Source organism: Malurus melanocephalus, unplaced genomic scaffold (genome assembly GCF_030028575.1).
Source record: "Malurus melanocephalus ecotype Western Australia unplaced genomic scaffold, MMel_1.1 scaffold_0, whole genome shotgun sequence".
Classification (NCBI taxonomy): domain Eukaryota; kingdom Metazoa; phylum Chordata; class Aves; order Passeriformes; family Maluridae; genus Malurus; species Malurus melanocephalus.
In genome coordinates this window covers 10,247,080-10,274,629 of record NW_026623232.1, presented here as the reverse complement: position 1 = coordinate 10,274,629, position 27,550 = coordinate 10,247,080, and the positions used below count along the sequence as shown (strand labels likewise).

The 27,550-nt window shown below is 38.8% G+C and overlaps 1 protein-coding gene across 1 annotated transcript in view; it reads left to right on the top strand.

Moving 5' to 3' along the window:
* KCNK10 (potassium two pore domain channel subfamily K member 10) overlaps nt 1–26,989 on the top strand; it is a 53,439-nt gene extending 26,450 nt beyond the window's left edge. The window contains exons 3-7 of the mRNA XM_057371045.1: nt 5,955–6,072; nt 8,811–8,971; nt 21,326–21,512; nt 24,186–24,328; nt 26,230–26,989. Coding sequence (XP_057227028.1) covers nt 5,955–6,072; nt 8,811–8,971; nt 21,326–21,512; nt 24,186–24,328; nt 26,230–26,859 — 1,239 coding nt within the window. The 3' untranslated portion in view covers nt 26,860–26,989. The remainder of the gene's footprint in view (nt 1–5,954; nt 6,073–8,810; nt 8,972–21,325; nt 21,513–24,185; nt 24,329–26,229) is intronic.
* Nucleotides 26,990–27,550: the final 561 nt, after the last annotated feature.

Here is a 27,550-nt window from a genome sequence, read left to right as displayed (position 1 = left end):
CCTGTGCACTGTATATGAGAAAAACTTCCATAATGAGCCCTGCTTTCATAATGAACCCTGCAAAGTTATGCAAGATGGGGTGGCTTGCTACTTAAGTTACTCATATTCTTGTCAGACTGCTTTCTTCTTCCTTTTCCATCAGGGGTTAATTTAGGAGTGTGAGTGATTATAGTATGTATAAAAAGTCACCCATCTGGGAACTAAGTCATATTGTCAATGTCCGCTAATGACTACAGCAACTCGTTAGAGCTGGACTGCAAGCTGAAAAGGAAGCAGAGCTGGAAATAAGGTAGTCGGGCTTTACTTGTTAATTATATTAGTAAGAATTCATATTTTGGATAGGCATTTTGTATTAGTTCTGAACCAGTTTTTTCCTGAAGGTAAGTCAAAAAGGGAACATCCTGCAGAGATGTTTTCATTTTGCTGCTGCTTGCTTGGTTCATTAGTGTCATAAGCCAGCTTCTCTTTCCATGCTGTTTCCATGTAAAATGAAAAGAATTATCATGTGCTAGAGGAAAATTCTAGCTATAGCATGAAAAAAAAATAGTACTTTGAATTATTTATGGAGAAGACTTGCATGTTGCTGAAGACAAAAAAAAATTGTGAAGAAAAAGAGTGGTAAGTGTCTGATTATTGGATCTCCTGCCTGTGCCTCTAGAGGTTGTCTTGTCACAACTTCCCTTCTGCCCCATCTTTATTTTACACTATTCCTCTTAGAAGGGTATGAAAAGAGTATTCAGATGGTCCTGTCCTAGTTGGTGCAGGCACTCTAGTTTGTAACTTCAGTCCAGCGCTACTGCCAGTTGTSTAGCAGACAGACTGAGCTTAGGGTSCTGCACAAGTCTGCAGCTGTCACGTAGCTATACTGCTTCCAGAACTTAGCTGGCATACTTGCAGGGAGCTAAGCCTTTTGGACTTAGATCTCTGCATATCCCTTGTTGAATGCTGTAGGTCTGTTCTCAGACACAGTGCATGCATGACAATTAAATCACTCTAAGTGTAGGTAGATCGCTCTCAGGCTAATTGTCACCTAAAGTCCTTCATGGGACAGGCAGAAATATTTAAGGAGTAGCTTTTGAAAGCTTGTTACTTTTGATTAAACCTGAAAAAAATTGCTGGCCTTGGTCCTTAGAAAATGCTGTTGTGGAAAAGTGAATAAATAGGAATTCATAATGAGGATCCCTAATCACTATATAAAGGGCGGTGAGAATAAATAGAYACGGAGTATAGAAAAAGGTTATTAAAGAATTAGTTATTAAGAGCTGCTTGCTAATGATACGCATCCTAATAATCCTGATAGAGAAACATCAGAGCATAAAAAACAATTGAAACAACTTTAGAATGCTTGATAGGAATCTGCTTGGAARAAGAATTGTAGAGGGAGAAAATAATTATTGGATTAGCAAGAACTGTGGAGAGGAATTAATAGAACTAGGAAAAATAATGACAAGAATTTTCTTATTGAATTCCTATCCTTGATTACACTTAGGGTAGGTACATCTTTGACTGTCTCAGCACTCAAGAGGGATATCACACTTGCCCTTGAAAAAGATTTGTCTTTTTCATGCTTGGGATCTTACGGGAGAAATTATAGAAACATGAACAAATGAACCAGATAAAAACATTTCTTCACAGAGAAACCAGAAACAGTCTGTTTAATTCCTCTTCTCATCAACTGCACTAGGCCCCAGCTATCTTGTTGCTTATGGGCATAACTCTAGACTTTTTCTTGATGTAATCATCTTATTTAGCGATCTAAATAAGGATGTAAGAATGTGCCTCATACACTAGCCTTYGTACACTAGTGAAAGCTGGCATGTATTCACTCACACCCCAAGAGGACCAGATGTGTGACTATCCAGGCACAGTGAGGACCACCTGCGCCCCAGGGCACAGGGACTGGCAGCTGTGACCCCCACCACTGCAAGCCAGGGGGGATGGCTGGCTGGCTGCAGGAGACAGGGGCATGGTCTAGCCCAGACTTTCAGGTGCTTCCAGTTGACAAGTTGAGGCTGGGCTGCAACTTCAGCCCACAGGTCAGACCACAGCTTAAGAAAGCTTGTGGCTGGGCAGGACAGAGCTGGGACAAACTGAGCCCAACATTTGTACAGGGTTGCTAGGGCAGGGATGGTGAAACCCCAGTAGTTCATGTTTGGCGTAMGGAGACTATTGGTGTATTTATCCAGAGAGAAGAGGTTCTGTTGTAGTCCTGTGTTGTGGGGGAGAACCCTTGACACCTGGTGAGACAAGTTAGTGTACTTTTCTCTGGACTTTGAGTCTCATATATTAGCAACTAGGCAGCCCAGAGTGGGTTATCCCTTATAGTATTTAAATATTGCTGCCTGAATATCGGCAAGTGAAATTGATGAATTGTGTTTCAAACTGAGTTGGAGTTTGATTGCATTCTCTTTGGAAATAGAGGATTCAATTGTCCCAGTATCATCACAAATGCTGAGCTTCTAATGAGAGATTTGCCTTTGGTCCCACACAGACCATGTCATCAGACTATGTCTTTTTTGTTACAGAAGGACTGTAGTGTGCTAATACCAAAGGGACTGGCAGTAAAATACACATCAGCCTGTAGGGAACCAGACTGAAAGTTTGATCAGAAATACGTGTTTTTGAAAACAAATAATATTGAGTACTTGTATTTACTTTGGTATTTTTGTCATTCTCTTCACTCCTACCTGCCTGTTTGCTTTAGTATACATCCATTACTTGAACATCAAGGAAGACAGTTTCAGCCCTTTGAGGTATTTCAAGTTATTGCCTTCCCTGAATGGGTTGTATTTCAAGAAAAATTTCCCTAGATTGGTGGTTATTAATTAAAGAAGATTGCTCTTTCAATTAATAAAGTGTCCTGAAAAAATACTGTGTACTTGTATACTATGCTTGTGGYTCCTCTTGAGCCTTGGAAAAAGGGATCAGGGAAGGAGTAAGTGTGGAACAGCTTTGGATACGTTCATGACCTGTTATTTTCAATATTTCAAATATAAAAGTAGCTGAAACTAGTAGTTTTAAATGTCTTAAATATGTAAGGTTTRTTAACAGAGTGTTTAGCATTCTGGTAATTGTTTTTTCCTTACTCTGGGATTATCTGAGGATTGCATCTCTTCAGGTGATTGCTGTAAAGCCTATCTGAAGTTTCAGATGGGAGACTTGTAAAATTTCATGGTCTGTGTGAACTGGGAGAGTCTTGCCAGTGATAGTGTCTTTGTTTCAGTTTTGTGTAACTTGTCCTGTAGCAGGAGATTTCTGTGTAGGTGGACTTGTGCTGGTAGTAGTAAGGCATCTTTTTCTCATTCACGAGCTGAAATTGGATGTTTAAGTGCTGTTAGCTGCAGGCTGCTGGCTGCTTTTGTCTTGCTGCTCTCTTTTTGTCCTCCATTGCTGCATGCAAAATACTATGTATTAAAAGACAGTAATGGAATAGTTGGATATTTATAAATGAATGATGTCAGTGGAGCTTTAAAGAAAACATGAATTTGCTCTGGATGGGAAGGGAGTCTGAGAATCTCAAAACTMTCTAAGGCAACAGGATACTCCTTCACTTCAGAGGTTAGTGCTTGGCCCTAAAAGACTTGTTAAACTGTGTAAAGCAAGTGTGATTTAAGTGTAATTAGCTTGTTGACATTCACACACTCAAGAGGAGGGCAGACAGCATTCTTTGGCAGAAGTAATGTGCCAGGGTAGCTGACAGTGTGTCATAGTCTATTTAAACGGTCAGCCTGTCTGTTATGCTGATTTATGCTGTTCTGATAAATCAATGAATGATCTCTGCGTTCATGCCACCTGCAATATGYCAGCAACTGGTACAGAGGCCCTTTAAAAGTGTCTGATCCAAAACACTTCCTTTCTATATATCCCTGTTTCTTGAGGTGTGGACGTGTGCTGAGGAACCCTGGCTTTCTGCCCACATGAAGTGCAACTGTCCAGCCTAGAGTTTGCTCATGCTATAATTTCACAATCAGCTTAACCTGGCATGTAGCAGTTCTACTTTTAAAAAAGGCTCCTCTCCCATACTGATCTCTTTAGATATAGCTGTCTCTGTTCTTGCCCATGTGCCTCTCCTCCTACTCCTTTCCCTTTTTGTGAGGCGATATGATGAATAACTAAAAGCTGGGAAACAGATTAACTGAAACTAGCCCAAGCTAAAAAGTAGAGAAACATTTGTGATCATGAACTCAGTTGAAAATGTAGGCAAAAAATGAGTGAGAAAAAGTGCAAAATAGAAGTGGAAGAAAAGAAAAGGTGGGGTAAATAAGCCATTGGTGGAAAGAGATTAATGTTGAAAAAAGTTTATCATGAAGACTAGGGAAAGAATCTACAAGAGAATGTGAGGTTATAGAGAAGATCAAGAGAGAGCTCAGAGACATGAACAGGTAAGAAATGGGGCAATGGTAAAATAGAAATGCTAACCTTGCTTTGCACATGGACCATATAGGAAAAGGTGCAATACAAAACCACAGTGACAATTCATAGATCATAAGTCTGAGGGAAAAGAGAGCTAGTTAAACAAATGGAATAAGGAAAGTCAAAACAAACCTGTATTGATAGGTGGGAATTCTATATTGAACAAAGTCAGAGGATGCAAGAGGCAGCACTTTGCTTCACTTGTTGAGCCCAGCAATAATTTGCTGCAACTACCAAGTCTATAGACTGTAGCAGTAATTAGGAGGAGGAGCAAACAGCAGAGAGAGAAGGAGAAGGTCTGGCAGTAGTGTGAGTAGATGATAACAGCAACATAAAGAGAGGTTGGAGCACAATGGGAGAAAAGCAAAGAGCTGAAAATGTTAAGAGGCAGAAAGAGAGAAGCTTGGTTCCTCTGTGGAAATTAATTATATAATAAAATAATTATTAATTATTTAATTATGGAAATTAAACTCAGTTGGGAACATTTGGAAAGGAAGAAGGCAGTCGTTTCATCTGCTGTTCTACAGTGAGGTCTGAATTCTCTATGACAAAGAATAGCTTGCATGAGCTCTGTAAGCAACTTGAAAATATGTGCTGAAGGGCATCTCAAAAGTGAACTTACAGCAATTCAGGTGAATATGCCAAATGCTGGTGAGGGATTTATTTCTGTGCTTTGTAGGCTAATGTATTTAGCTCTATTTTCCTTTGGACTGTGAACCCGCAATGAAAAGTAAATGTGTACGTCCCCATGACAGAATATGGTGAATTTTTAGAAATTCCCAACAAACATTCAGGGGGCTGGTATGTCTGCCTGGTTTGATTCAGTGCTATGTGAGACACAGGACAGTTACAAGGAAGCAGTATAGCTACCTTAGCTTCTATTCAGGATATGGTTCATTCAAGCACTCTCTGGGAGTATCTGTATCATGCTGTATTTGTATTTGATCTCACTGGACATGAGATTATGTGCAGTGTGGCAATTGGGAAGTTCAAGCTGATCACAAAGCTTTTTCATGATGTTTCCATAGGCATTTTATTTGTTCATTTAAACTGGGGTATATATATGCCATATTTTTTTCTGTAGTTARCATAAAATATAAATTACTTAATCAAATACTAGTTGTCTGGGGATTTAAATCCTTGGCTGACAAGCTTCAGTTGACTTCACAAACATTATTTGTATTTATCACCTTTCTAGCTGCTTCTAACATGAGCTGTTCCCATTGATGAATTTTTCCTTTGGCAGTAGTTGCTACAAGAATGGTATTTATGGATGAATTTGTGGTGTTGGTCCTCTACTTCTCAACTGCTTTGTATATTTTGTCATTTGTTTATGCATTGCATCTTCCACCTTAATGGATATTCAGTTCAGTTGTTTATTCAACTCGTGTGTACAAAAGATGTTACTATGAGCACACATTAAAAAGCTTATATCTATGTTCTTTCCATAGTCCTAGGAATTTCACTTTGGAGCCTGTACCAACTTGCACAGGATACAGTAAGGCATGCATAAGGCTGATCCATTGTCTCTCTCTGTGCAGCATGCTGTTGATGCTGTTAATGCAGGAGTCAGTCCCATTGGAAATTCCTCTAACAACAGTAGTCATTGGGACCTTGGAAGTGCCTTTTTCTTTGCTGGAACAGTCATCACAACTATAGGTATGTTTATTGTTTATTTTTAAAAATACATAGTCACACTGAGACATGGATAATGAAATAAATTTTAGGAAGGTAGACACAAAGAAATAAGGTAGCTGCAGTGTATTTCTCTGTTAGCAGAAGACATGACTCCAGCATATGTCAAGGGCACGGAGTCTCTGGGTAAGTGTCAGAAGCTGTTTACACAATGAGGGTAGAATAGCAATGCTGAGCTGAAACAGGTAATATTGGTGCAGGCTTTATAGCCCTGTTCTTGATGTAGCTACAGATGGTTTCAGTTTTCACTGTAAAGATCAAGAAGTCATACCCAATGAAATAACTATGTTATGGTTGTTGGGAATTTGGATTTTAATTTTATAGATGAATTTGTCCAGAAGTGTAACTTTGTTCCTAAGTACATCAATTAATTTTGACTTATGCTCTGAAGTTTGATAGAAGTGATTCTTCTCATACCCTACTCCCTGTGACTGGAAATGTGTTCTCATAACTATTACATCCTTTCTAAAACTCTTACTTGCTTTCAATACTGACAATTGGAAAGAATTCCACAAATGATTGCACATTATAAGAAAGAAAGAAGTAAGAAAGTAAATAAGAATATAAGAAAGAAAAGTAAGAAATCCCATTTGTTTTTTCCCTTCTTGAATTTATGGCCTTGAATTATTGACACATTTCTCTGTATTAAATGAAGGATGTACTGAATTGCTCCATTCACTTTTCTTGAACAACTAATTTTATAAGATCATCGTTCAGGCCCTTTCATCTCTCCCCCCATGTATTGTGTGCAATGTGTTTAGTCTCTTGATCCCAATGCTGGCCTTAGATATGCAAAGGTTTTTAATCTCTCCTCTCTGAGCCAGTTCCTCTCTTGAAGAATGTTCAACAAGCTGGGATTTCAGAAGATGGTCTGAAGGAAAAAGAAAAAATAAAAAGAATAACATTGTCAATAAAGTTAATCTGTGGACGATTATACAGCAGTTTTATAAGCTTGATTTTAGTGCTGTCACAATAATCAGATCAGGAGATCTAATTATTTGGAAATCACTGGCAAATTGTTGATTTTTATTTGCCTTGTCTTTGAGCATTATTCTGCTTTAAATATTGTATAAAGTGCTTCTCCACATTACAGCTGTGATGCACACACTGATGACTGTACAGACAAATAACTTGACAATCACATAACCCTTYAAAAATTGTGAGAATCTGACTGAATTCTGCAGGCTTTTAAGTAGGTAATAAAACCACAAAAACAACTGAAAATTCTGTGGCAGCTAAAAGACTTGCTGTGATGATCATCTCTAACAGTAGAGATTTGCCTTTGGCTCTGCCTTTTCTTTGTTGTCAGAGTGAGGGGGCAAGAGTGATTTTATAGAGTGTACAATCCGTGTTTTTCTATAATTAAGCTGCATTACCATGTATTTTTAATGGTAGCATAAAACCAGTGGGTGACAAGAAAGAAAACATTTCTGATTCATGCGTAAGAAAACCCTCCCTTATTGTTTACACAATAGACCCAAGTGACAAGCTTTTAAATTACTCATTAAAATAAATGCCACTATGTAGGCATAGTTTATGCAGGCATATTCATTGACATCTGCTATTTAAATAACATATTGAAAAGACCTTGGATTTTTYCCCACATTTGTTTTAATTACTCCATGAATGAGATTTTTATAGGCTGCGTAAAGTCTGTGTATTGTGCCAGGGCATGAATATAGTTTTAGTGTATCCACCAGAGGCCTGTTAGGGCTTCTCTTAGACAGAAACTCAACAGATTACCTGGTCAACCTCAGTCCAGTGGCCCACAGGGAGCCTGGACTTTCTTGGACTTTTAGGAGAAATCTGGGATCGTGGATGCAGCTGTGAAAAGGACAGTAGGTTATGGGACATGCATTGTTGTGTGTCAGCATAGTTCTTTCACCATCCCATGACAGAGAATTATATCAGAGATATATCCAGTGGCAGTGCTGCCAAACCAATAGGAATAGGAGCTGACGCTTTCTTAGATTTCCTCCCCTCTGGATGCTTTATTGCATCAGTGATTTGTGATTGTGTGATAATTTTTAATGTCTAAGTGATTATGTATAGTTAAAATCAAGATCTCTATGACATTTCAATTGAGATTGGATCTTAAATAAAAAGGTCCAAATATTGCTGTCACAATTCTTTGTTTTTTYCTCTTTAACATTTTAACAGAAATACCATGGCTACTGGGGTCATAATGCTTTAYTAAATAAAGTATTCAAAGGAAGTTTTGCATAGTGTGGATACCAGTTTTGAGACTGCAGTGTAACTAATCTGTGTGATGAGGGGCTGAGGAAAGTAAGAGCTAACCACTGAAAATGAGCCTTGTCAGGTGAATCACACTCCTGTCAGGAAACTATTGGCACAGGCCAAGAGGAGGAGCAGCATGTAGGCACCAGGCCAGCATGGAGGGATTTTTGTGCCATGATATCAGCTAGATTAATTAAGCAAACAGCAATTTTAGATAGGCTGATAGATTTTCTGTAGAAAATGYGGGTAACTGAGAAAGAAAAGCAAGAAAAACTGGAATAGCAGACGGTAGAGATGGTAGCTTGCTTGGGAAATGACATCATTCCATGGGAAGTCTATAAATAGGAATTATATGTGGAAAAAATACATGTCTGTAGGAAKAGCAGCTTTTAAAAATCTATTAGTTTGTTTTCTAAAAAGCCATRCATAAATTCTGAGAGTCTAACAATTATTTTTCTCCTCAGGGTATGGGAAGATGGCCCCAAGCACTGTTGGTGGCAAGATTTTCTGCATCTTGTATGCCCTATTTGGGATTCCACTGTTTGGCTTCTTGTTGGCTGGGACTGGAGACCAACTTGGAACCATCTTTGGGAAGAGTATTGCAAGGGTGGAAAATGTTTTCAGAGTAAGTTCACTGTCAGGTTTTTGCTTGTGTTTTTTTAGCCTGCTCTTTGGTTGCTATTACCTGCAGTTTTTTCAGATGTTGGACACCATGAAATATTTATGTGTTTAGTTGAGGTAATAACATCTGTAAGGGTCTCTGTAGCCAGTGGAGAGAAACAGACTACTGTAGATGATGATGCAGGGGTTATAGATTTTACTCTGAATTTTCTTGTTGAAGGTATTGCTGGGAAATGTATCTCCTAAGTTAGTTTCCTTACAAGGAATGGTTGTAAAACAGTCTTCAAAACACCGCGTGTTGCTTTAGACATGTACATCTATTCACTAAAAATAGGGAGAAGGTAATGAATGATTCCCTGAAGGAACAGAGATGCGGAGTAGATCCTGACTGTGTTACTGATAAAGCCTAAAAGATTTGGAAAGCAGGGTTGCTGTTGTGAATGTGAACCTGGGAAGAGAGATGGTTGAGTTATATGCCTTCACTGTAAGGGGACAGATCTGTCGGAGTAGGTCTGCAGCTCTACTACAAAAACTGCTGTAATGACACAACTGAAAACATGATCATCACTGCCCTGCTTACCATCTAGACATCCTATCCTAAGTTTTTATGTAGTCCTTCTTTTATGTAATATCCCTTTATGTTGCCAGTACCCTCTGGTTTTGAGTCTGAATTGCTGTAAGCGGTTCTTTCACAAGCAGTGCCACAGACTGGGCAAATGCTATTTTGCTAACTTGCTAATGGTTCRCTTCAGGGATTCTCTCTTTGAGGCAGAACTTCTAGAGGTGACCTGTGTGATGCTTCCCTTGGAGGTGGTATAAATGAAGGCAAGTCTTTCCAGGGACGGACTGGATGAGAAGCTGACCAAGCTGGTTAGTTTAATAGATGTCTATTTCTAAAACATTCCCACAGATGAGAGCAAATTAGTTGTAACTGTTTTTGCAAGCAATTAATTAAGTAATAGACTGAAGTATGAGCACTTTCCATTTTGATTAAATGACTTTGAAGTGTCCCAGACCAGACAAAAGTAGTATCTCAGAATAAATATAGGAAAAGGTGACCAGTGGTTATGGGTGAGTAAGCATGTACATGCCTATCTGGAGAGCACTTCAGAAGGGATTATATTTTCATTTAATGAAAATAATGTTATTGAAAAGTGTCTCAGGTTAGTCCTGTCTCAGGTTAGTCCTGCAAAAACACAACTAAGATCCGTAGTTTCTCTTTTGCCTACCATTTATTACCTCTGCTTCACTTCAGTGGAATCTCTGAACCTTCCAGCCTGCTTCTGCCCAAGAAAAATGACAACCTCGAAGTCATGATATGAATTGAGAGTAAAAAAAATCTTTGCTTAATTGTCAGCTAAGTACTGGATTTCTGAGTGACAAGAAATGGACAAGACCACTAAACTGTCGGTRTGATAGTTTATGATTAAAATAATCAGAGAAACACAGAATAACAGGCTGGAAGGGACTTCCTAAGATCATCTAGTCCAGCCTTCCTGCTAAAGCATAATGCATACTCTGCTTGAGGAATTTTAAGATTCACAAATAAATGCTGATACTAATCTTTCATATAGAATAGAGCCCTTTTGCCCATAATGTGAGTTCTTTTGGTATTCAAAGTATTCCTTCATTTTCTTGAGTTAATGTAGTTTCTTCTTGCTTATACCCATCTAAAGTATTTGTTTTCCTCCTTTTTGTATTTTGTCAGCTGCCAAAGTAATTTAGAAATTTTGGTCTTCTTGTTTAGCCAAGATGTATGTTTATTCCTTTGATTTTTTTTTTTATTGCCATACATTACATTGCATTCCATTTCATCTCTTCTTCTGTGATTTGGTGGACAGGAGTATACATATTTTYCTTGATTATTTTTAGTAATAAGTTTCAGCTATTTTAAATATTTCTGCTATCGTTTACAGTTTACATGCATCTTAGTAGCTAGTCTTAATACCAGTGGTTTCACTGTAAGTGAATATTTACATAACATTTGACAYATGCAGAATATAAAAATCATTATAATGTTAGTAATTATGTTCTTAGTTATCACATTATGTTTACACTGTTAGGCTTCATGAATGTTTGGATCTAATCAGATGAATCTACAAGTAGAGTAAGTGAGTAAGTTCTTGATGTAGTCCTGAGCACTGAACAAAATTTAATTCAATATATAACTCTTGTTTCTTATTTTGTAACCATCTCCATAATGAACTGAAATTCAGCATGTTTGTGGGTGTAAAGCAACCTGTTATCACCTCCAAAGAGAGGATATAAAAATTAGGAGAATAGTTAACAAGAATCTGAAAGGAACAAAAACAGGCTAAAAAAGACCCTRAAAAACATAATAAGATGCTGGGTGGAGTGCCTGACAAATCTGTAGGTAGCTGAGAAGTCACTGAGTGTGCATCAATGCTCTAGTGATAGTACAAACTAGCTATCTGTATTATTTGTGCTCAAGGGCAATTTGGGRCAGTCCAGTTTCTTGTGGAAAGGATGGGAAGAAATTTAGCATGTGTATAATACATCCAGTTTCCATGTTCATATGCCTCAGCAGTTTGCTTCTGTATATATCCAGTATCTGTTTATCCCCTTCACTSTTAGGAATGTTGCACGGCTGGTGTCAGGGCAGCCAAAGAGTTCCTGAAATCCTTGCAATTTTGTCATTTTCCTTACAGGTAGAAGAGACTTGAAGGTGACTTGATCTTGCACTGTGTTTTTGAAGCTAGAAAAGAGGCAGTTTGTGCACACTGCCAGGTGGGAAGGAGAGGAAGGATTTTCTGTTGATACTGCAGTCCTTTCACCCAAAGCATTTCCTTAACAGGTCTCTTGCTCCATCCAGCAGTGTACCTGTGAGCAAGGAGCCCATGCTGCATTAAGGACAGCTTGCCTCTGGCATCTCTCGGCATAGCTGGAAAGCTGAAAGGAGGATTCCTCCCAGAGGAGTTGTATTAGTGCACTTCTGCTGCCTCTGACATGACCTGTGCAGAGCCCCACCAAACCTGCCTTAATTAAAACCACAAATTAGAGCCCAGGAATCGTCCATTTAACTATTGAGTAATGAGTAATGAGCAGTAATGAGCCCAAGCATTCTGTAGGAACTTTAGGAACAATTTGAACTCCATAAAGTGAGAAAGAGATCTGTCTTACCCAATACGCATTCTCCCAACAGTAATGACAGAGTATTTCAGCAGAGGAGAGGGATACATGCCACCACTCATCTTGTAATCCAAAACATTGCCATTATTTCAGCGTGTAACCAACCAGGAAAACAACTACTACTTTATGAGCAGATAGAGCTGGAGGTATTTTGTTGCAAAATAATACTTTATAGAAACCAGAAATTTTCAGGTACCATTTTAGGAGGTACATGGAAACGGTGGCACTGGCAGGATGATGCTATCCCAAACCATGCATTGACAGTTTATGCCATCTGTCCTACTGGAATAGTTATGCTTGGTACAAGGAAAAAAGCATCAACCAGGTCAGAGACATAAACCAAAGCTTCCCCCACAAAAGCCCCACYTTCTCAGCCCCTGGTTATTCCTGTATGTTCCATCTTCAATAATCTAGGGCAAAATCTGGCTCCTAATCTGTTTTTACATGCATACAAGTGTGATTCCCCAGAAAATGAATATGTACAGGGCCACCAGATTTGCTATATATACCAGTCACAAGCATCCAATTTCTCAGTCCAGTGATGAAGCAGTCCTCCCAGACCACCTAGCAAAAGCATGTACACACTCAAAATTTAAATAAAAAGTTGATAATTCTTATAAATAGCATTGCACCCAATGAGACTTTCCATACACAACAGAAATGAAACATGCATTTCAAGGTGACATAAAACCATAAAAGTAGTATTTTTATCTTACGTACATGAGAGGTCTTATGAACAACCTGTGAATATTTCCATAATGAACAGTAGAACAAAGCCCCSGTCTTTTGGCTTGCTCTGTACACACAGAGTCTGCAAGAATCTAAAGATAGAAAGCACTCCATAGTCAGAGTACACTGTTACAGAACACAGCAGCTGTCATTATCAGGAGTTAAATATAGGCTAATTCAGATAGTCTTTATTCAAAACTTGAACAAGTTTAGATTCTTACCAGAAGAAGATGGGTTTATTATAAAGAAGATACATTTTTTTTTTTTTTTTTTTTTTTTTTAAATAATGTTCAGTGAACAATTTCTACAGAATAACTGTCCAATGCAGTGATCCATCTGCTATCCGCTGGCATCCTGTCTCTGGACAGAGTTGTCAGGACAGGGTGTGAAATTCAACCTACTGTTGCACATTCATGGTATTATTCCAAAATTGCACAAGATTTAAGAGTTGAAAGTTCGGTGCTCATACCTTAGCCTAACAATTTGCTGAGGAATTTCCACCAAAACAAAAGGTGTAAGAAATAAAAGTGATTTACAAATCCAGAACAAATGTATGTAAACTATCTCAGCTTGTGATCTAGTCTTTTGCCTGTCACATCCCAAAGGTCSTTCTGAGAGTCACACTTCTCTGTGCAAGGTTACAAAAGGGGTGTATGTTGGTCAACAAAGGATTCGTTTATTTATGTAGATACTTATGCACCTGAATGTGTGTTTCAAACTGGAGTGTCCTGAAGTTTAGGGGTCATGTAAAATAAAACCCACTCCCAGTTCTGAATTTTCCAGTTAGTTAACACTACCTTTATGGATACACACATAGCAAAATGCTAAMAGAAGAAATTTGTGTCCAGTGTGCTTTTCTTCATAATCCTAATAAATCATATTTGGCTAAAAATTACCTTTACAATGTAAGAATAATAAAAAAATCTAGATCTAGTTCTTGCTACCAGTGCATCCACAGTGCCTAATATGATGGGCATTTTAATTTCACTTTCAGTTCTTCTGTTTGTAAATTATGAAAAAAGTGAAATTAAGGAATGCAGGTACTGTAAGAATCTWCAAATTGCAGCTCTATACAAAGAGCATGGCAGAAAGAGCAGCTTGAAAGAGCAACATAGAGCAGCTGGCATGCTGGGCATGGATGCTTCAGAGTCAGCAAATGCTCTGCCTCTCTTTGTTTCAGCTTGTCTTCTCCATCAAACTTTTTTTAGACCAAGAGTAACTWTCTTTGAAAATACAGTCAGTGCTGAGATGTTAGACTCTTTGGGATCATTTCTCTCTAGCAGTTAAAGGCTGATGTGCCCTCCTAAGAAAAACAGACTTTGGTACAATGACTTATTAAGCATATGGCGATTCAAACAGTTCACCTCCCACCGCACTGGAAAGGCTTGTGAACAAGTTCTGTTTCACTATTCAGAAATAACAGGGCATGGTGAGGAAGGATGTTTTGATCCTTTAAAAAAATATTGCCTGACAACTGTGTAAGTCAAAATGCATTCGCACTCCCAAAATCCTGGACTTCATTATCATGATGTGTGCTCCACCGTGGAAAACTGGTTGCATTCTCCTCTAGCTCATCAGTAACGTACCTGTTACAAGGACAATCATTAATATCTGTAGTCCACAAGTGTTTTCCTTTGCTCTTTCCTGCCTGGGCTCTCTCAATGCCCTCCTTTACAAGCGTAGTTCTAATTGCTTTTCCTGGATGCAAAGCAATACAGACACAGGGCCATCTGGACACTTCACTGGAGTATGTCTAGCAATGGCAGAAGTGTGACTGTAGACTCTTACATAGTAGGAATATGAAAGGCAGGAATGGTAATTTTTAAATGTCAGTCTCTGACATACTTTCCTTCTTGACATACTGCAAGCCACATCTCTTTTTCTGGTTTCTAATTGGTGTTTTAATCATCGTGGTGGAAATATGGCAGGAAGTTTTATTTTAGCTTTTGATCATCTGATTTAATAGTTCTCATGCTCCAGTGCTAATAGAAGATACAGGCAAATGATAATCCTGTGGGTGAACAAAACAACTGATGGTGAAGCTTGTGACTTCATTCTGTGAGGTGACTCCTCATCATCCAGAGTCAAATTAGTCCCTGAATTCTGTTTTAGGTTAAACCACTATCTTGAACATGTTTGGCTTATTCTTTGCATCACTTACCCCCTCCATTATATCTGAGCTGCAGAAAAGTATGTTTTTCTGCACAGACCTAAGATAGTAAGCTAGTACTAAAAATTAATTAAAATATCTATGGATCCCAGCTTTTAGCATTTTAGGCCCTCTAACTGGGTATTTAATTTAGTTAGCGACGCTTACAGCTATACCACTTCAMGGAAAGCAACTTAAGTGTAGCAGACATTTTGCTAATTTTCTTCTTAGCCTTTGGTCTTTGATGGTATGTTATACCAGGAATGACAAGATAAAATCCATGCAGGTGCAGGGAAGCTATRTGGAGCAATCATTATTAACCCATTCTTGCACTCCCTGGGTGGGGGAATATAGGTGTAACACAAAAGGGAGTTAAAGGAGGAAAGGAAGSAGCAACACATTACAAATTCAGCTTCTGTGAAATTGCTTAGGTCTATGCCATCAACCTCTGTTGTCCTTTGTCTGCTCCCATGTTTGAGAAAAACACATGTATACACGGATTCCTCTTACTCAATTTGTTTTTTCTTTTCTTTTTTTCCTTAGTCTAAATACAGCTCAGCTGTAACAAAGGTTTAGTATCTAATTGTTATTTCTGTTTTTTTCAGTAGCGTAATAAGCAACATGCAGAAGTTAGCTGGTGCATGTCAGAAAGCCCTATGTGTGCTTTCTAAAGGAAGGAAGAATTTTGGAAAGGGGTATGGCAAGCCTAGAAAATGTCTGAGCTGGTGTTTCTGTATTTTCATGGCACAGTACTCACATTATGATGCAGCAAGATCCATGCCTAGAGATTTACAAAAATTACATTAGAGAAAACTACTGTTCTGTGAGAAGCTTGTTGCATATTCCAGCTGGGTCTAGACAAACACCATGGGAATGTGGTTTTATGGGGACAAGCAACAATGTAAAATAAAAAAAGAAATCCCCCTTTACTTTGTCTTGTGTTTTGTGTGAGTTCAGAATTSTCTCTCCCAAGCTTAGTAATAAATGTGAGTGCTTACAGCTTTTAAAATCTGTCTCCCATCTGGTACTGACTCCAGTTAAGAAGATTCTGCACCTTCTTGTTCAGCCATAGCAGCGTTCTTAATAAAACATGAGAACTAAAATAACACTGAGGCACCAAGAGGTTAGTGTAGGGGAAGCCCATATCTAGTAGAATGGTTCAAACCCCTTTTCATAACCCATGGAGGTGTCTATATTTTAAAATACAGTTATTCCTCTGTGTTTTTAAGGGGTGTTGTCTTCTTCACTGATGTGATGAGTAGGTTCTGGCTGGCAGCAAGCACCCACACAGCCGTATGCTTACTCACCTACTGTGATGGGAAGAACAATAGTGAAAAACCTCATGGGTCAAAAAAAAGACAGCGAAATCACTTACCATGTACACTCACAGGCAAAACAAACTTGACTTGGGGAATTTGAATTAATTTATTGACAATTAGCATAAAAATTAATTACTGAGTTGAGTGTCTGGAAACAACACCTCACAAACATTCAAAATGCCTTTCATCCCCATTTTTCAAGCTCAGCTTCACTCCCAGGCTCACTTCACTCCAGACACCTCTCCTCCACCCAAATTTGTGTGGGTCACACTCAGTCCCTCCAGTGCAGCAGTGRGTGGCACAGGGGTTGGGGTCAGAACACAGTAGTTTCTTTCTTTTCCTCTGGCCCTTCATTGGTCCTCCATGGGCTGCAGACCCTCCAGCACCTGCGTTGCCATACAGTAACTCCCACTCACCTGACCTTGTTATTCCCTTGTTCTCTCCTCTATTCCCTTGTCTTCTGCCTTCCAGAATTTCTGCCCTTTCTTTAACACACTTTCCCAGAGGTGCCACCATGTAATCTCAGTGGCTCAGCAGTGCCCTGAGGTGAGTCCGTTGGAGCTGACACCAGCAGCACCAGCACTGACACTGCACCAGCAGTGTCAGAGAAGAACAAAAGATTGTTATATTGTTCTTAGGTGTTATCTCCAAGACAGTGGTATTTAAAATACATTTARTTTCGGTCTCATTTTGAATGTAAAGGAGCTAGGCAAGTCATGATAAAATCCACAGTGACTGTTCCAGGCAGTAAAGGGGTTGCTTTACTGAATTTACAGGGATTTGCTGCTGACCAAATCACTGATGACCAAGGAGCTCTGCAAGCCAGTGCTTGCCAGTSTTTCCATACAGCCTGTTGGGAAGGGCATCACACCTTACTGATGTATGTGCCAGGCTCTGGACCAGGACCAGCTTGCATTTGGCTGAGCTGAAAGACAAGCAGTGTGAACCTGTGACATACCATCTACACTAGCTTTGCAAACATGTTTTGAATAAGGACATATCTAATGTTTGTGAGCTGATATATGTGATATTCYGGTTTATGGCTTGAGTACAAAGACTGTCTTTCCTAGTGTTAAAATATTTTGATCTGGAAAAAGTGATTTAGCAGACAAGCTGTTTAATTAGTGCATGGGCAGAGACAATCTGTTCTGAGAATTGTTGGCAGCATGGAAAAGGGCATAAAGTTAAGAGTAGGTGAAGGGAACAAAAGATATATTAAAGAAATATGTTTTCTTTGATATGTATTTTCTCTGGTCCAAAATACAGAGCCTTTTGGAGAGGTGAGGGCAGCATTTTCCATGCAGGCACATTACACTATCTCTAAAAATATGCCGTTGGTGGTCTAACCAAAAAGGTAATCAACTTGCCCAGAGTCTTGGGGATATTTCTTAGGAATTCAGAAAAGAAAGAGTTTGGAAGATGGAGAAACCATCTGAGCTCACTGTGAAGCAGCAGGTGTTCCGGTGCTATTTTTGGTTTATAGTAGAGTGTAGTGGGGGAGCTTCTATGAAATGTGCAGTGACACTACAGAATCTCAGAACAAGATTATATGAAATATACTGTTCATGGAAATAGATATGTTCCACATATTTAGCATTTAGTCTAATCTGATAAATAACTGCAGCACCTTCTGATCCCATACTTAATGTCTCCTACTCCCTTTTCATAGGAATATRTATCTTCCATGTGGTCTCAGTTTGCAAAAATTACATTAGAGAAAACTACCTGAAGAAAGCAGGAGACATAAAATAAGCCACTACATTGGCTTTGATCTATTGGGCCAGAGAGAGAAAAAAAGAAAAGAAAAAACCAAAAAAAAACAACCTTGTTTTTTTAACTCCTGAAATCATTGTGTAAGACCAAAACTGCTAAAACCTCTGTATATATAACACAAAATGAGGACAAAGTGAAGCCACAGTTATTGATAGATAAGATGGTTAAGAACTAAATTCCACTGATGAGGGTGTTTTCATGAATCTGTCTGTCCTTACCCCTCTTGACATCCAGGAGATTGACAGTACGTTGTTTGAATTAATGTGAGCAAGATGATATCAGTGATGTTGCCAGTTTAGCACTTAGCCACCTCAAGGACAAAATCATCACCATTTCCATTGGAAAATGGAAATGACCTCGATAGGTGTTTCTATCACAGAAAACTCTCAGTTGCTAGATTCTTAGATTCCTTTTTCACGTTTTCCCGATTAGTTCTAGGTGGATTTAAATTGCTCTCATTAGCAGGCACTAATTTATTTGTATTTGAAGAATGTCCTACAAATTATCTGTGTCATCAATGTGGAGAGAACTTGTGGGCAAACAAACTTAAAAAGAAAAAGAGTGGAAATAATCTCTGTGGAGAATGGGTTCAGAGGATGTCTTAGCCTGGCAGAAGTTGCTCAGCTTTTTGTCAATGTTTGGCTCCAGACTGAAAATACTGCTTAAAAGAGAAATTTGTTTGCACTTATTCAGACTTCTCAACCCTTAGTGTTATATAGAAATAGAGTGTTCCTTCCTTCCTTCCTTCYTTGACTTCTTGTAACACTGCAGTGGATTACATTTTTGTAGTGTTTCATTATTACAATGTAYATATGCCATTTGTAAGTACATTTATGCCTTAACCTTTTTGTGTCTATCGCAGTTAGACTATACTGTGAATTTCCTCTGAAATGTCTARCTGTAGAAAGACGCTTCCCTTTTCACTTCAATCTTGCATTTCATACGTTATTGGTCATTAAGTAATTATTTTTSTGAGTCCTGCTTTTGTGCTTTTTTCAGCAGCTCTAAAAACGCTGTGCCTGATTCACCATTGCTTTCTGCCTTCATTTGTACCCTCAGCTGCTATGCTTTTGTGTGAGTGACAAAGGTGTACAATAACCATGAATCAGGTCTTTTACAGRTACTCTCATTAACACTGGTACCATTTTTGCTTAAAAAAACCAACAACCTTCGGCTGATTTATTGCTCATGAACAAGGGGGTGTCCTGWACATTTGATACAGATTTGCAGGCCATTCTTTCTGTTCCTGTTTCTCTCGTGAGACAAGACAATCCTGACACATACTGAAATGCATTTAATGTTGCTATGTGGGGACTGGAGGAAGGATTGTTATGCATAACTTTGATGCTTGGCAGCTCCAAATTACTTTTCATCCAAGGATTCCCAAGAGACACTTGTCTCCTAAGTTCCATTGTAGCAAAGTTTCTGACATTTCATTTTTTCATATCAGGAAACTGAAGCATTTAGTACAAGTAAACAAGTTGCCTTGGTCAAACTAGAAAATAAACATCAATTTGGTTAAATACTCAATGACAAAAGGCAAGGGTGTCAATCTAGGACAGTGTGTAAAATCCATGTGATCAGTTCTTTTCCCTTCATCCTTCATACAAGAGTTTGAAATCCTGCCATGAATGTGTGTTCATAAGTCTTAAAGWAGGCAGATCATCCTTTAGCATTTAAGCAAAATACTCAAAATGGCTCTTTGGAAAAAGAGGAAATAAGAAATTAATTTGGGTTTTATATTTTTGTGTTGTTTTTACCCTTGGTACTTGGAAGTTTTTTCCATGTCTTATATTTGGTTATTCTTTTTATGGCATTATATTACTAAACTTAAATAACTATTTCTATTCATGTAGACACAGAAAACAGTGCATGCACACACACACACACACACACACACACACACACACACACACAAATAAGTCTAGGGATCATCTTAAACAGTTTCAGAACTAAAAGTATCTATGAAACATGACATATTTATGCTGCTACCTGGTTGTGAATGCATCCCAGATTAGACAAGTACTTAATGAGGRTCTGACACTGTACCTGTAAAAGAAATGCTCATGTTTTAGGGGAAACACAGGATTGCTCACAACCTAGTTAGATATTAACCAGTTCAGGCAATATCCCTTCTGTATATTACAAAGATAACTTCTGAGATCTTATATCCTGTCTAGGCAATGCCTTAATCTGAAATGAGATCTCATTTCTGGGTTAAGGSAGAAGCTTGATTTGGAAAACTAATTTGGAAATGTGGCTTACAATGACTTCCACATTGCTTTTCCAGGATAAATAGAAAATTTACACTGCCACTGTGATTAATCCACAGTAAGATTTCTAGTAATTTACAGGTTTCTTATGAAACTTTATTGGATGGTGAGTTTATTTACAGCAGAGAATATCTGAAATAAATCTGCTRGGGTCAATTGTGTTAATCCAGGTTGCATCAATATTGATAGAAACAAAATCAAAATATATATTAAATACATTGAGAGTTTATATGATATAGGAGTGTAAAATATTAAAATTACACTGCCTATATTTGTATTCAGTTCATAGCAGCCAGTAATACATACTCTTTATTCAAGATCTTTCCGGTGTGGATTTACATAGGTAATTTTATCTCAGGCTGTTTGTTATTTGACATAATACCTTYATTTCTGGTGTAAACCAATAATATAGTTTTCTATTTTTGAAAAGGGGATTTAATCTTCATATTTGTGAATGAAAGCTATAAATCCTGAGACTAAAAAACCCAAAGCATGAATTATTTCTACATAAAATCTTTTCAGTGTGGGGAAAAGGGGTTTACTTTCATTTTAATCTTGGTCCTGTTTATTGAATGCTTGGTGCCAATGAGGCAATTTGGGTGTACACATACATGTATGGCGGTGTGAATGTGCACTTTTTCTTACACATTAAAYCTGAACTGGAGTGTATTGGTGCCTTTCTGAAGCTCAGAAATGTTTTTCCAGGCAGTGTTTTGGTAGAATAGTCACTGCCTCGTGCATGGAAAATGGGAATTATGATAATCTAGGGCCAGACATAGAAGTTTATTGTTACCTGGGCAGGACTCTCACTAACAGGAAGGGAAGGCTGTATTCCACCTAACAAGCTCACAAMAGGCAGAGACATACCCGGTGACACCAACATAATCAGTGTGCGAGTCACAAAGTATACAGCTCCAGAAATCCACTAAAACTTTTTTTTTTTCCCTGTTATTTCCTTTTTCTAGAAAAAACAAGTGAGTCAAACAAAGATCCGGGTGATCTCCACCATYGTTTTCATCCTGGCAGGCTGCATTGTCTTTGTGACCATTCCTGCATTTGTCTTCAAGTGCATCGAGGGTTGGACAACCTTGGAGTCCATCTACTTTGTAGTTATTACTCTGACCACGATTGGCTTTGGTGACTTTGTAGCAGGTGAGCAGCTTCGAGCCAAGGTGCTGTGCACATGGGCCTTGGCTCTTAGAATTTCTCTTCTGGGATATAAAGGAGGCTCTTCACAATRTGTTTTATTCCAGTGAAATGATGCCAGGAGTTTCTGTTGGGATTACTGTGCAGTAGGACACCAGGTTTGTTTAAGATCCAGGTGCCTTGCCATTTGTAACTTGCAAGCCTTCAGCAATGTAGATAATGTGAGCCTGGAAAATCCTGATTACCATTTATTGTGCAATGAATTATGCAAAAGTCAAATTACTTTCCCATTGAATTAAAGATTTGTGTTAGTCCATTAGAGCTCAATCTGAGGCTGACTGCAGAAGCAAGTAACCTAAATGATGAATGGAGGAAGCTTTAACAAAGTGGGGCTGAGCTGTAGGGCTGTAGAATTCTCTGGTCAGAAGCAATAGTAGGCTGCTGCTACAGGAGCTGCAGCATTTAAAAACCTGCATTTTGTTTCCTAATCCTGGCAGAAGTTTTGACATTGCAGTTGCCCTGTTAAGGAAAACTTTTGTAGGAGAGGACAATTGGGGTATGTGTCTCAGTGCTTGGAGGAGACTCTCCAAGATTAATACACTACTAGCAGGAACTATAAATATCGACCCATATACAATTTCCAAAGTGGGAGTTGAGATAGTTGGCTGAAAAGATGAGTGATACTTCTTTTCCACACAGCTGCTTTGCTAACAGAAAGTTGGTTAAAATAAGTGACTTTTTCCCCTTATCTATGCATGACCTGTACTCCTCATTCCTGTTACTGGTCCTAATTAAAGGCATTAAATTGCCTATGTCAAAACCAGTCATGTTATAYGTCTTAGTCCTTATAAACAGAAATGAGTTAAAAATATCAAATAAAATTACAGGGATATATAAAATTTTATTTGTTGAAGCACTGCAGACAAGTCCTTTGGTTGAGAAGACTCTCATCCTCCTTTTTTGTGACATAGTGGCATAGAAGTCATGAATTATTGAGAAAAATAAAGTCACTGAACAAAGAAAGACTCCGTTATGAAGAAAAAAAAAAGATTTTGTGAGCATTCAGTTACTTAGAAGTGATTGTGTGAGCTTTGTCCATTTTAACCACTTAGATGTGTACAGGAATTCACTGATATTCTTTGTGGGATCACAGTGTGAAATAAAAATAATTTACAATGTTTTTCTTAATAATACCATTCTTCAGTATTGTTTAATACTGTAACAGTACAAAAGCTCTGAATATTAAATTGTTTTTTTGCACATGATTAGGAGAATATAATCCACAGCTGGGTGACTACTAACAAGCAAGATTTTTCAAAAATCAAATGGAAGATCCTGAATGAGAAAACTTCAGAGGCATTTTCATGATAAGAGTTTAAGGCAGGTGATCACCAGGAGATTTTGCTGGTTTTGAGAGACCTTTTCTGCTGCTTTTATTTTCTGCCACTTTAATCTCACAGTATCTCTGTTCCTTCAACATCAAATCAAAAATACTGTATCCTAATGGTTAAAACAGCATTAATGGAGCTATACTCGCTTATTCCACCTAGAACAAATCCTGGCTCTTGGGAAACTGGAAGGTTTTGTACTACTATTGGAAATAAAACAGTGGATGGAGCCTGAAAAAACGAAGTATCTGATAGGCTAAAAAAAGTGGTCTCATACTTTCTCAGTCACCTGATTACTCTGCAAGATAGATCTAGACAATCTGTTTCCTAGCGAGCTTCCTCAGGGACACGTATGATCAGAAGAGGCTTCTAGTATCATAGCAACAACAGTCCCTACCTCCCATTGTCTCAGTCTCTTAAAGACTGGGGGAAAAAGAGTGTGATTCATGCAGTCTATGGGGAGAGATTAACATGAAAACCAATATTTGGGTCCCTGCCCATTCTCAAATGTCTGACCTTCCATGGGGGTGTTCAAACACTGTAACTACACTCATATTAAGTCTGATAAAATTAAAGATGCATAGAAATATCTCAGATTGCAAAAAGCAAAGGGGAAAATGCTGAACTTTGTTGTCTGGTAATTTTAACAGGAGAAAACTCTAAAAACTCTCTGCAGTCATACAGAGGTGTAGATGTCTAGCTCTTGTCTAATGCATCCCTCTTAATGATACCCAAGCAGACTGTATAGCCTTATTTTCAGGGCTAATGCATGGTTGGCTTCCTGTGAGATACCCTGATTTGGAAGACCAAGTTACATTTCTTTCTTCTGYACAAAAGTCTCCCAATCCTGTAGCTAAAACCAAAAAAGTCTGGAAACTCTATAACCTAGGGGTTATAGATCTGTAAATTTTCTCAACTATGAGGCTWCAGGCAGTTCAGAATAAGGAACATTATCTGTATTAAACTTTTTCCTTGGATATGTGTTTGTGATGTTGCAATTACTATCAAAGTAGAATTTCAGATGCTTCAGAGTACAACTAATACAACRGAAAGTGTTTATTGGGTGCTCTGGCAGGATACATAACAGTAAAAGAATAGGTAATTTTGAAGACTTTTAAATTAAAACCAGATTGTATTCCTCCCATCTGACAGGCTTCTTGTCTTATTATCAGAACTATCGTGGTGTGGACAAGATTTAAGAAGTACTTTTAGGCATTTCTCGGAAGTGCAGATATTGTATAATAATTTTGGCACCTCATAATTTGTAAGCATAAGTATATGCTTATTTCAGGAGGAAATTATGACCTCAACTACATGGAATGGTATAAACCCTTAGTATGGTTCTGGATCCTTTTTGGCCTTGCCTACTTTGCTGCTGTCCTAAGTATGATTGGAGACTGGTTAAGGGTCCTGTCCAAGAAGACGCAAGAAGAGGTATGATTAGTAACTTATCAATGTTTTGTCATTTTACAAGAGAGCTTTAAGTGCCTGGCTCCTGCTTCTCTATAAGATGCTTCTCTGCATGACCAATGCTCAGTATTCCCTGTGGTTAACTTCACCTGTCTGCCTGTGGTACACAGTTAGCTCTGATGTTTAGCTCCTTCACAAAGGAAGGGGTCAAAACAACTGAAGCAACCAGGACTGTTACACCCCTAYCAGTACACAAAAATACACAGAACACATCAGTAGGATTGCAATTATGGAATGAGAGGCCAGCCTTTACTCTGAAACCAGCTATGAMATTGTGCTAAAACTTTCCCTGTTGTCTCCTGAAAGATTTGGAGATTKCCCTGTCTTTTCCTATGCCAGGGAATGTAGTTCTGAATAAAAGTTTAGGTTTAGGTCCCTTACTGTGTACTCTGTTTTTAAAAATTGAAGAAACTGAGAAGTCAGCATCAAGGAGAGCATGACAAAATTCAGTCAGAACATACCCTCCATGATTCAAAGAGGATACTGCTAGTGCTTCACTCAAATAAGTGTGGAAAATAGAAGGGCAATTGGCATGACTCTAGAACTGAAGCCTGTGGTGGAGGATGTTAGCACTGTGATTTCAAATTTTATGGCCATCTCCTCCTGCATTACTAGCAAAGMTTCCCTGGCAGAGTTAACCAAAGAGCAGGTAAAGACAAAGTCTGGCAGAGGGCTAGTGCTGTTTCTAATTTTTGAAGGCATCTGCACCACCTAAGGTGCATCCTCTATGCTGCTCCGTTAATAAAGGGGACTGTTGGAGAGTTTGGCTGTTGCACTGCTCATCATCAGGCACCTAAGGCTGGGAATCTGGTCTCCTGCATGGATGTGAGATGCTTTCTGCCACAGTGCTAAATGGACATCTGCACATCTGGCCTGTAGAACAGAGATGACTCCTTGTGGGTTATCGGGTGCAAAAACTTGAGTTCTGGCTGCAGCGGCACAAGCAAACAACTGACTGGTGAGTTCCTGCAGACACTGTCCTCCTGAATCTGTTCTCCTTTAGCTGTACTTTGAAAAAGGCCTGTTTTAACTGAAATATTGCTTGGTCATTTATCTTGGTTTTTCTCATTTTGGAGGGAATGCTTATTCAATACAGCCATCATTTGGTGCTTTATTCTTAGCCMTTATTCCAGTCTTCAGTGCAAAGAAGTAAAATAGGGAAAGACAGTAGGACTTTTAATGACATGCTCATGGTGCCCACACAGAATGGAAAACTCCTCCAGATGGCTTGAGAGTGTGGTATTTGGACAGCTGTGATGGAAACCTCTATTAAAGGCAGCTACATTTGTCCTTGAGAATGAACCCTAGACTGGAGCAGTCAGAGGACCACTTGAAATTATCTAATGGGTATTTCCAACATTAACTGCACTGTGAGTGTGGCCCTGAAGAGAACCTTCAGTGGAACTAAACAGCTGCATCCATGAGCCATACAGGAAAACGCGTTACTGTACTGCTGCAGTGGCTGTTGTGCTGTTCTGAAGCATATTGGTTTAACTATATGTGATTAATTTTGCTTACTCATGACCATCTACTGMTCACATTATGAGTCAGGAATTTTGTTTTTAACCAAGGATGGATTAGCATGAACATGTCCCATCATGTAACACAGCTAYAAAATGTGTGGGGTGGCAAAATGACACAAGCAGATGAGTTCTACGTCACATTAACCATCAGTTGGTATGTCCAGAGTTTGTCCAGTGTAACCACTTTGCTACTGAAGTTTGAGTCCAAATGGATGCAGTGGAGATGGGACCACTTTCCAATTTCATGCCAGAGAAAAAAGTGCTTGTGCTGCTGTTCTACAGAAAAGGTTTTGCTTTTTATTTTTTTTTTTAAACTAATTTGTCTTTCTTCACGTTGTAAAGGTTGGTGAAATAAAAGCTCACGCAGCAGAGTGGAAAGCAAATGTGACAGCTGAGTTCAGAGAGACACGGAGGCGGCTCAGTGTGGAGATCCATGACAAACTTCAACGGGCAGCCACCATCCGGAGCATGGAGCGCAGGCGCCTGGGCCTGGAACAGCGAGCCCACTCCTTAGACATGCTCTCTCCAGAGAGGCGTTCTGTCTTTGCTACCTTGGAAACAGGACGCTTCAAGGCCTCCTCTCAGGAGAGCATCAACAACAGGCCTAACAACCTGCGCCTTAAAGCGTCAGAGAATCTCAACAAGCACGGGCAGGGGGCATCCGAGGACAACATCATTAACAAGTTTGGATCGTCCGCCAAGATGACCAAAAGGAAAAATAAAGACCTCAAAAAGACCATGCCTGAAGATATGCATAAAATTTATGAGACCTTCAGAAACTATTCCTTGGCTGAAGAAAAAAAGGAAGGGGAGACAAAGAAGATGTGTAATTCCAAGAACTCTTCTAGCTCTGCAGTTCTGACCAACTGTATTCAGCAGCACTCAGACCTGGAAAATGGAATGATTCCCAATGAAGCCAAAGAAAAGGAGCATAAAAACAAAGTGTTACTTGAAGACAAAAGTCAAATGTAAAAGATGCTTGACTTGAATTAATCATGTTGGTGTTTTTATATATGTATGTATTGAGACACGTGCCTTATACAGACTCCTTATTCARTCTGAATTGCATAGCATCGAAGAATATTTCACTGTGCCATAAAGACTTAAGCTTGCTCTGCCAAAACAAATCAGGAATACAGAACTGCAGAACGGCAACAGAAAGCTACGCACATGGAAATTTCAGCCTGTATAAAATTACCAGGGCAAGACACAAAGGAAGGGATTGAGCCATGGCAGCACCAGAGTGCTCCTACCATGGTGTGATACTAGACAAAGGACAGCTATGCAAGAAGAGCCTATGAAAAGGATGAAAAAGAGTGTATCTTTCTAATGGAGTATGCATTCATAAAGCCTTCCCCTGGTGATGAAAAAGAGGAGAAAATATTGGAATGAACTAGAAACTTTCAGTAAGGCTTAGTTTATGTTTTGGCACGTGATCTAAGCTAAGTTTTTTTTCTTAACCTATTTTTTGCATTACCTTTCTAACTTCCAAAAGAATGTCCATGGACACAGCCAGCAGCTGGGTGCTGGTTCAAAAAATCAACACAGACATAAGTAAGGGTTGGATTGCTCTTTTCATTAAAAAAAAAAGAAAAAAAAGAAGGAAAACTGTGGGTATTTATCTTAAGCAGTGAAAAAAAAAAAGAAAAAAGAAAAGAAACTA